This window comes from Salvelinus namaycush, chromosome 6 (assembly GCF_016432855.1).
Source record: "Salvelinus namaycush isolate Seneca chromosome 6, SaNama_1.0, whole genome shotgun sequence".
NCBI lineage: Eukaryota > Metazoa > Chordata > Actinopteri > Salmoniformes > Salmonidae > Salvelinus > Salvelinus namaycush.
In genome coordinates, this window is record NC_052312.1 from 7713240 (window position 1) to 7724449 (window position 11210).

An 11210-nucleotide genomic window follows, 5' to 3' on the forward strand; every position below is an offset into this window, starting at 1 on the left:
CAGAACGGCGTCAAATCAGAATCACCCCTGGACACACACACTCTCTCTCTCTCTCTCTGTCGCTTTCTCTCCCTCTCTCTCACTCTGTTGCTCTCTCTCGCCGACTGTGGCTATGTGCATTAGTCACTCAATATGTTAAATTGAGAGCCCTACAGTAATATCTCACTGAATATTTCAACTCAAAAACTCCAAGGTCAGCTTTATGTAAGCATACTTTGATTCATGAGTTGAAAGCACTGATCTATTTGATATGTAGAGGATTGATTCCGGTATTACAAACCCTCTCTCAAAGATATAGTTTTCCAGATGAGTGCTGTGCTTCCAGAATGTAACTACAACCAGGATATGAGTCACAATATCTTCTTTAGATCTTATTGGCTAAAACAAAGTGATGCAATTAACATCAATTATGTGTCATCCTTTCAATGGCACATCTCCACCCACAGATGCCCTGAGGAAAACCATTTGGATTAATTTCTGTTACATTATCAATGGATCAATCACATGTAGGCTATTGTAGGTTCTAAAGTGTCACTTATGTGATTGGATCAATACATTGCATTTCTCACTACGCTGTTTAGGATGCAATCTATAACCACAGAGTATCAGTCAAACCTTAACGAGACACTTCAGCAAATTAAATCTAATCACACTGATTTGTCATTCAGCATGATATTTAAATTCTTAACCCCCTGCTATCCCAAAAGCTCCAAAATATCTGTTAGTCACTTCTTATCCTTAAAGGGATAGTTCACCCAAATTACAAAGTAACATACTGGTTTGGAGACAGTGGCCAGGTAAACAAAACCAAAGCATGAATTGCTGTCGTATCTTGTCAGTATCAGGTACCAAGGTAAGACCCAAGTGCAGACTGTGTGAAGTAACAATGTTTATTGTAACAACAAGTGTAACAACAAACGACAGGTTAAGGCAGACAGGGGTCAATAATCCAGAATAGAGGCCAAGATACAGGACAGCAGGCAGGCTCAGGTCAGGCTGAGGTCAAAAACCAGGAGGACGAGAAACTGGACAAAGCAGGAGCTGAGACACAAACCACTGGTAGGCTTGAACAAACAATACAAACTGGCAACAGACAAACAGAAAACACAGGTATAAATACACAGGGGATAATGGGGAAGATGAGTGACACCTGGAGGGGGGTGGATACAATCACAAAGACAGGTGAAACAGATCAGGGCGTGACAGTCAGACTGTTTCTAGGGTAAGGAAAACAATATGTAATTTCGGTGACCTATCCCTGGTGTTCGCCGACGGTGCTGAAGTGAAAAACATAAACACTTGAGTAAGAGATACTTAACAAGTTAACATATGAGTAGGTTTTATATACAGTATCTATTCCCGCTTTTTACCTGGCATTAGAGAAGCACACACCAACTGTTCGATGTCACCAGAATGGAGGAGGAGAGGCTAACTCATTACCTTGCGCGTTGGCCAACCTGTGAAATTCATGACTTCATTAATAGGCGTAAACAGATGGACAGCTTTTAAAAGTGCAACTCAAACTCAGCAGGCATATGCAAATATAAACCTGATCTGTCAATAACTGTATCTTAATGAGCATATTGCATTTCATATTGCTTTTCAGTGTGCACTCACTCATTGCACTGTAGAACACATCTGAGAGTTTGATAAAGTGACAACTTCCAACTGCATCAGTACCATAAACCTATCTCGTTTAAACTGTGTAGGCCTTTAGCCAACCACCAGGCGATGTATGTGTATGTATTAGACCTCTCCTCACCTTTGCTTGGTGGCTAGTTCAGAGTGGTATTGGGGCAGGGGGGTGGGGTACTCTGGCAAAGACCACCTGATATAGAATGACCTATATGCCTCCACTCTCCCTTTTATGGCATGGACAGTTACATAATATAATTATGTGGTAGATTAACCTAAATAACGTTTCTGACAGGAAGGACTAGTCTAGTATTAAGTCGTAGAATTTAGAGCGGCTGTGAAAGACTAATGGATTCAATTCAACATTGTGTGGCTATTTGGTCAATTCTGACCCCTGCAGCAGGCTCGAAGAAAATACAACAACAAAAGACTAACGCCTCGATCACACCAACAGTATTGTTGCATTGTGGTACACCAGAAGCTGCCTTTGCCTTGCAGCATTGTGTTGCAGCAACAGTTGCAGTGTGGTGCATACGTTGGATTTATCGAACGTATGCATCAAACTGTATGTCTGCATTGCTTGACAGAAATGGTTGCACACAAATCCAGATGATGCTGCGTACCATTTTGCGCAATTGTACTGTCGGTGTGATCAAGGCCTAAAGCATGGTAGTTCGTGGAGTGTATGGAGGGTGGCGCTACTTCTCAAATCCACCACCCGTTTGCACGGAAATCTGCGCTTGAAACTCTACTCTGTGGCGCATTGCTGGATGTCTTTCAGCATCTTCAGAACACAGTAGCTAGCCTGTTAGCTAGAGCTTCCAAAGATATGAGCCGCAAAAGAAACCACCGGTTTACCGAAACAAGCCTTTCTCCCGACCCTCAAAACGCATTCATGGACACGCCGGTGTCTGCAGCGCGACCCGATGAAGATGTATTGGAATTCGAGCCCGACGAGGAGCTACTCTGCTCGGTGAGCGACATCACCGAACACCTTGGGAGAAACATAACAGTGGTGCTCGAGACGGCGTTGTCCGAAATCAGGAAAATGGTCAGCGTCAGGATACGGGTTCTGAAAATGGAGCTTCGGGAGAAAACGGACGAAATCGAAGTCTTAAAAACGAGACTAGAGGTGCAAATAGACGGTAGGGACCCGTATCCTGGAGGAATGACCACCGAGGTTTCATCTGTATTCAGGAAAGCAGACTTCCATTCAGGCAGCAAACACAACAACAACGACCACAAGAAAGCCAAACCAGCCATACCTGGCGTGAAGAAAGAAAACATCAATGCCATTTGCGACTATCTGATGAAAGATAAGAATTCACGGGGTGCTGAAACGGACAGTGACCCGAGCAATCCTTCGTCTGGTAGCGACAGGGACAGCCGCCACGACCCCCAGCCGCACTCCCTCAACCACCTGTGGTCGGACAGTGTCATCCCTGACGCGGGGCATGGGGACGGGGAATCGGACTCGGCCACGGATGACATATTTGACATGTCGCTACCGTCAGGAAGCAAGCGGATCCACGACTATGAGTGGATGACTGGGGTGGAGTACACGTCGGATTTGAAAGGTAACCTCATCAATAATTCACTGCACCAATTAATCACTAACCTTATCAATCACCCACTGTACCAATCAATCACTGCTAATATTAACATTGGCAATGGAGTAGGGGTGAACTTTGGAATTTATATGCTGATGTTATCCAGTCCTGCCACATTGCATGTGTCTGTGTTTCTATGTACAGGCTCTATATAACCTCTGTACTTTTCTATAAATGGGCGTGATTAAACACAAACCATATGTTTGTTTTCTGAGGTATGAGGGAGCCTAAATCGGAGAGTGCCAAAACACCAGATGAGGAAGATGATGAAGAGGGTGACGAGTCAAAAGAAGAAAGGAATGATGGATTGGAGCATCCCCCAGCCCCACTCTCCCATGACACAAACAGCCCCAACTTTCCCCTGCACCCCCAGGGCTCTCCAGGAGGGGAGGGGGACAGTTCTTTGGAGGCCCATGTGGATCGACTAGAACCGGGTGAGAGAGGAGATAGATGTCCTAGTTGACACACGTAAACATTTGCATCCTATACATCGTTAATTTTTGCTCTCTCATCATCGTCTTTCTTTGTGCGGTGCGTTTTGATGATGTAGTTATGCTGTGCAGCCTTCTGACCGATCCTTATTGTCTTTGGCTGCATGTTCCTATTGCACGCTGGCGACCTAGAGGACAGAGTGCAATAACCATAATCATTACATGTGTCTACTCTGTTCACAGGTCAGCAGTTTACCTCCCACACATACCTCTGCCCACTGTGTGGAACCTTCTGCCCCGACTCCTTGTTCCTAGAGGAGCACCTCAAACTGATACACGGCGACACCACCGGCACCCACAGCGCCCTGCAGTCCACCTCCGTTGCTCCCCTCACTCTGGGAGAGGGTAGCAGTGACTCCAAACGGGGGTTGGCGGGGCTTGAAGGAGGGAGCATTCCGGCTGGAGCTAGGGGGATGGGCCTAGCAAGAGGAGGAGGAGGCGGGGGAGGAGGAGGGACGAGGGAGAAGAAAGTGGAAGGGGGTTACGAGTGTGGAGATTGCGGCCGCCATTTCAACTACCTGGGCAACCTGCGGCAGCACCAGCGCATTCACACGGGGGAGAAGCCCTTCATATGCCCAGAGTGTGGGGAGAAGTTCCGGCACGCTGCCCGATTGAAGAGTCACCGGCTGGGGCACAACGGAGGCCAGAGCCCCTTCCCCTGCCCCCAGTGTGGGAAGGGCTTCCCGGTGCTCTCCGGCTTAAAGAGACACCAGCGGGTGCATACGGGGGAGAGTCCCTACGCGTGCCAGCAGTGTGGGCGCCGCTTCAAGGAGCTGGGTAACCTGTACACCCACCAGAGGATTCACAGTGGTGCCACGCCCTACTGCTGCCAGCAGTGTGGGAGGAGCTTCCGCCACCTGGGCACCTACAAGAGCCACCGCTGCACCCCCACACAGTGACAGTGACAATCTACGCCTTTACCTTGAAGCTAGACTGGCTAACTGCTAAGTCTAGCCTAGCCATCACAGGAGCCTATTGATATGCTGTTAACTGAGGCAGGAACATTGTCTGAGTCTAAAGACAAGCCTCATATGGACTTAAAAGGGAGGGAGACTGTGCCATGATGAAGAAGAGGTCAAAGGGCATCCTGATGAAAGCCATGGCCTCGTTCAAATAGTACAAAACACATAATTCCCTCTTCGGCTCCCTTCCTTGAAGTAATCACTCATCTAATAATAATAATACTTTTAATTTATATAGCGCTTTTCATTACAAACAAGAATCTTCAAGTTGCTTTGAAAACAAAAACAAATGTAGGGATCTGGCAGTTCCTGTTTGATCTTCCACAGCTTCAGATGTCTAGGCAGTTCAGAAAGGCAACCGGTAGCAGTAGTGTCGATGATACAGACAGGCAGAGAGAAACGTCACCGGTAGACAGGCCTGGAGCACTTCATCAGAGAGTCAGGGAGAAACGTCAGTCAGATACTGGTAGACAGGCCTGGAGCACTTCATCAGAGAGGGAGAAACGTCAGTCAGATACTGGTAGACAGGCCCAGAGCTCTTCATCAGAGAGTCAGGGAGAATCATCAGTCAGATACTGGTAGACAGGCCCAGAGCTCTTCATCAGAGAGGGAGAAACGTCAGTCAGATACTGGTAGACAGGCCCAGAGCTCTTCATCAGAGAGTCAGGGAGAATCATCAGTCAGATACTGGTAGACAGGCCCAGAGCTCTTCATCAGAGAGGGAGAAACGTCAGTCAGATACTGGTAGACAGGCCCAGAGCTCTTCATCAGAGAGTCAGGGAGAATCATAAGTCAGATACTGGTAGACAGGCCCAGAGCTCTTCATCAGAGAGTCAGGGAGAATCATCAGTCCGATACTGGTAGACAGGCCCAGAGCTCTTCATCAGAGAGGGAGAAACGTCAGTCCGATACTGGTAGACAGGCCCAGAGCTCTTCATCAGAGAGGGAGAAACGTCAGTCAGATACTGGTAGACAGGCCCAGAGCTCTTCATCAGAGAGGGAGACACGTCAGTCAGATACTGGTAGACAGGCCCAGAGCTCTTCATCAGAGAGGGAGAATCATCAGTCAGATACTGGTAGACAGGCCCAGAGCTCTTCATCAGAGAGGGAGAAACGTCAGTCCGATACTGGTAGACAGGCCCAGAGCTCTTCATCAGAGAGTCAGGGAGAATCATCAGTCCGATACTGGTAGACAGGCCCAGAGCTCTTCATCAGAGAGTCAGGGAGAATCATCAGTCAGATACTGGTAGACAGGCCCAGAGCTCTTCATCAGAGAGGGAGAAACGTCAGTCAGATACTGGTAGACAGGCCCAGAGCTCTTCATCAGAGAGTCAGGGAGAATCATCAGTCAGATACTGGTAGACAGGCCCAGAGCTCTTCATCAGAGAGGGAGAAACGTCAGTCAGATACTGGTAGACAGGCCCAGAGCTCTTCATCAGAGAGTCAAGGAGAATCATCAGTCAGATACTGGTAGACAGGCCCAGAGCTCTTCATCAGAGAGTCAGGGAGAAACGTCAGTCAGATACTGGTAGACAAGCCCAGAGCTCTTCATCAGAGAGTCAGGGAGAAACGTCAGTCAGATACTGGTAGAAAGGCCCAGAGCTCTTCATCAGAGAGGGAGAAACGTCAGTCAGATACTGGTAGACAAGCCCAGAGCTCTTCATCGATCACTCAAATGTATTTATAAAGCCCCTTTTTACATCAGCAAATGTCACAAAGTGCTTATACAGAAACCCAGCCTACAACCCCTAACAGCAAGCAATGCAGATTTAGAAGCAGGTGGCTAGGAAAAACTCCCTACAAAGTCAGGAACCTAGAGAGGAACCAGGCTCTTCTGGCTGTGCCGGTTGGAGATTATAAGAGTACATGGCCATTAAGACAAGATCGTTCTTCAAGATGTTCAATCGTTCATAGATGACCAGCAGGGTCGAATAATAATCACAGTGGTTATAGAGGGTGCAACAGGTCAGCACCTCGGGAGTAAATGCCAGTTGGCTTTTCATAGCCAATCATTCAGAGGTCGAGACAGCAGGTGCGAGAGAGGGAGTCAAAACAGCAGGTCGGGACAAGGTAGCACGTCTGGTGATTTCGTCAACAGTTGAAACTGGATCAGCAGCACGACTAGGTGGACTAGGGACGGGAACAGCCAGGAGTCGTCAGCCCAGGTAGTCCTGAGGCATGGTGCTAGGGATCAGGTCCTCTGAGGGGAGAGAGAGCAAGAGGCATGTCGTCTCCTCTGTAAGTAGCTAGGCTGGATCATCCACTGTCAAAGTGTAACACCCACCTGGGTGATGCTTCGGCGGCTATAAAAGCACCAGAAAAGACCAACACACCTCAACAATAGTCTGGTACAGAGGTGAGTTTCTGCCATTCCCTCACACCGCAGTCCACATTAATATTTACAGAGCTCTCTGCCTAGGCGACCTCACGGCACCATGGCAACCCCGGAACTCTGACATGTCAGGTCTGTGATTACTTCGAGGAAGGAAGAATGCATTTTAGTAGTATAGCCTTTTGGGAAGAGGACGCACACTAACAGAACGGTGTGACTGCTGCCACCATGTGGACGTTCTATGTTACTGCACAAATGAAGCTTCATGGTGACTCTGTCGAGGGCTGACTACGTTTTAACCTCACTTACCTACCAATGACTTCTGTCCAGAGCAGATGAGTTGGCATTTTATCATTTGTAGTAACTATGCTGTAACCTGTATTACTGACATTATATTCTTTACACGTTGTTGGTACGTCCACCTGCATGATGATGATATGTCATAAGTTTTTGTGAACTGATATCTGTAATCTACCCCTTTCAAATTCACCCCTCGGTTAACAGGCTAGTTATCTACAGAGGTTCAGAAAAACGTTCATTTCAAGGGCAAAGATATACCAGTAAATAATGACCCCTCTTTTCTCTATTCACTCTAGTTGTTTAGCTAAAAGCAGTCAGGTGTTTAGAGAGCAGGGACATGGAGGTTTCTGCATTATGATGCATTTACAAGACACTACCACAGTCATGTAAGCACACCGTTATCATAACATGGGGAATATTTCAATAATGCTATGCAAAGAACAATATTAAACATTCTAAAAGTTGTCCCATTTCTCTCTCTCTCTCTCTATATATATATATATGGCTGGCTAAAAGTATTCCCAATAGTGTATGTGAATGTTGAACACAAATTAAGAATCACCAACTTGTCAAACTGTTTTGGTAAACAATGAATATAAAAACGGTAGATGTGAAATGCTAATCATTGGCCGGCTGCATTCTAATAAACATTCTTATGCGGTGCTTGTGTTGTGGATGTACTTTTCCGCATCACTTCCTCCATTGACGAAGACATCCTGACACATTTTACATCTACATTTGAGTCATTTAGCAGACGCTCTTATCCAGAGCGACTTAAAGTTAGTGCATTCATCTTAAGATAACTAGGTGGGACAAACAAATATCTCAGTCAGTACATGTTTCTTTTAATAAAGTAGCTATCAGCCAAGTCTTCTAGTAGGGTGTGAGAGAAGGAGAGAGATGGCAGGCTCCGTGTAAAGCTTACCGTTTGCTTCCCAGTCGAAACAGTTCGCCAATGTACAGTGAGCTCCAAAGTATTGGGACCGTGACACATTTTGTGTTGTTTTGGGTCTGTGCTTCAGCACTTTTAATTTGAAATGATACAATGACACTGAAGTTAAAGTGCAGACTGTCAGCTTTAATTTGAGGGTATTGTCATCCATATCGGGTGAACTGTTAAGAAATTACAGCACGTTTTGTACATAGTCCCCTCATTTTAGGGGACCAAAAATATTAGGACAAATTCACTTATGTGTATTAAAGTAATCAATATGTAGTATTTGGTCCCATATTTCCAGCACGCAATGATTACATCAAGCTTGTGACTCTACAAACTTGTTGGATGCATTTGCTGTTTGTTTTGGTTGTTTCAGATTATTTTGTGCCAAATAGAAATTAATGGTAAATAATGTATTGTCATTTTGGAGTCACTTTTATTGTAAATAAGAATATAATATGTTTCTAAACACTTCTACATTAATGTGGACGCTACCATGGTTACGGATCATCCTGAATGAATCGTGAATAATGAAAGTGAGAAAGTTACGCACAGGATTGGGTAGGTTACTTTCTAAGTGTAATCCGTTCCAGTTACTAGTTACCTGTCCAAAATTGTAATCAGTGACGTAACTTTTAGATTACCCAAACTCAGTAACGTAATCTGATTACATTCAGTTAATTTTGGATTACTTTCCCTTTAAGAGGCATTAGAAGAAGACAAAAATGTATGTTACCAATTGTACAACATCTATTGCAGGATAAATCTGTTAAAGTTTACATATCTGGCCATATATGGATGTTAAATTTAACTTTATAGGTTGGTTATGTAGGCTTCGTCTAACCCATCGCTTTCTACTACATATAATAATAAATTACATCTTTATAATAATATATATATCATTTATAAGTCTAAAAATGGTTATAGCAACTACAGACTGCCCCTTTAAGTCTATCAAAAGTGTGCTAGTTTGAGCATGTGTCTATTAGGCCTGTGGATTTATTATTTTTTATCAGCATGAATTAGATTGAGCAATAAAAGCCCCAGTTTAATTCCATAGACTGGGACCCGCACTATGCAGCTGTTGCAAGAGCACATTTTTCACTGGCTGTCCACTGGTTTCAAAAACAATGATTGATAGGCAGCTAAAAACTTCTTGAATTCAACCATTATTGGGTTCAAATACACATTTAGATTTGTGAACAGACATCCACAACAACCACAATCCGTAAGGCGGAACTAGCTAAATGAGAGAGCAGCAGTGTGATTCACATCAATGCGCTATGTACAGTTGAAGTCGGAAGTTTACATACACCTTAGCCAAATACATTTAAACTCAGTTTTCACAATTCCTGACATTTTAATCCTAGTAAAAATTCCCTGTTTTAGGTCAGTTAGGATCACCACTTTATTTTAAGAATGTGAAATGTCCGAATAATAGTAGAGAGAATGATTTATTTCAGCTTTAATTTCTTTCATCACATTCCCAGTGGGTCAGAAGTTTACATCCACTCAATTAGTATTTGGTAACATTGCCTTTAAATTGTTTAACTTGGGTCAAACGTTTTGGGTAGCCTTCCACAAGCTTCCCACAATAAATTGAGTAAATTTTTGCCCATTCCTCCTTACTGGTGTAACGGAGTCAGGTTTGTAGGCTTCCTTGCTCGCACACGCTTTTCCAGTTCTGCCCACAAATTTTCTATAGGATTGAGGTCAGGGCTTTGTGATGGCCACTCCAATATCTTGACTTTGTTGTCCTTAAGCCATTTTGTCACAACTTTGGAAGTATGCTTGGGGTCACTGTCCATTTGGAAGACCCATTTGCGGCCAAGCTTGTACTTCCTGACTGATGTCTGGAGATGTTGCTTCAATATATCCACATCAGTTTCCTGCCTCATGATGCCATCTATTTTGTGAAGTGCAATAGTCCCTCCTGTAGCAAAGCACCCCCACAACATGATGCCTCCACCCCGTGCTTCATAGTTGGGATGGTGTTTTCGGCTTGCAAGCCTCCCCCTTTTTCCTCCAAACATAACGATGGTCATTATGGCCAAACAGTTCTATTTTTGTTTCATCAGACCAGAGGACATTTCTCCAAAAAGTACGATCTTTGTCCCCATGTGCAGTTGCAAACCGTAGTCTGGCTTTCTTATGGAGGTTTTGGAGCAGTGGCTTCTTCCTTGCTGAGCGGCCTTTCAGGTTATATCGATATAGGACTCATTTTACTGTGGATATAGATACTTTTGTACCTGTTTCCTCCAGCATCTTCACAAGGTCCTTTGCTGCTGTTTTGGGATTGATTTGCACTTTTCGCACCAAAGTACGTTCATCTCTAGGAGACAGAACTCGTCTCCTTCCTGAGCGGTATGACGGCTGTGTGGTCCCATGGGGTTTATACTTGCGTACTATTGTTTGTACAGATGAACGTGGTACCTTCAGGCATTTGGAAATTGCTCCCAAGGATGAACCAGACTTGTGGAGGTCTACAGTTTTTTTTTTCTGAGGTCTTGGCTGATTTCTTTTGATTTTCCCATGATGTCAAACAAAGATGCACTGTGTTTGAAGGTAGGCCTTGAAATACACCCACAGGTACACCTCTAATTGACTCAAATTATGTCAATTAGCCTATCAGAAGCTTCTAAAGCCATGACATCATTTTCTGGAATTTTCCAAGCTGTTTAAAGGCACGGTCAACTTAGTGTATGTAAACTTCTGACCCACTGGAATTGTGATGCAGTGAATTATAAGTGAAACAATCTGTCTGTTAACAATTGTTGGACAAATTACTTGTGTCATGCACAAAGTAGATGTCCTAACCGACTTCTAACCATAGTTTGTTAACAAGACATTTGTGGAGTGGTTGAAAAACGAGTTTTAATGACTCCAACCTAAGTGTATGTAAACTTCCGACTTCAACTGTAGATATCAATAATAAGTGATATC

General features: G+C 44.5%; 1 protein-coding gene and 1 long non-coding RNA gene across 2 annotated transcripts; one reads left to right on the forward strand and one right to left on the reverse strand.

Moving 5' to 3' along the window:
- Positions 1 to 1033: 1033 nt before the first annotated feature.
- LOC120049579 lies at positions 1034 to 3215 on the reverse strand. The gene is made up of 3 exons (XR_005477120.1): positions 2901 to 3215; positions 1371 to 1457; positions 1034 to 1083 (listed from the first exon to the last, which is right to left on the reverse strand). It is a non-coding gene; the product is annotated as an uncharacterized LOC120049579 (long non-coding RNA).
- Positions 2390 to 6468, forward strand: LOC120049578 (zinc finger protein 16-like). The gene is made up of 3 exons (XM_038995865.1): positions 2390 to 3212; positions 3461 to 3679; positions 3920 to 6468. The coding sequence occupies exons 1-3, from the start codon at positions 2465 to 2467 to the stop codon at positions 4633 to 4635; spliced, it is 1683 nt and encodes a 560-aa protein (XP_038851793.1). The 5' UTR covers positions 2390 to 2464; the 3' UTR covers positions 4636 to 6468.
- Positions 6469 to 11210: the final 4742 nt, after the last annotated feature.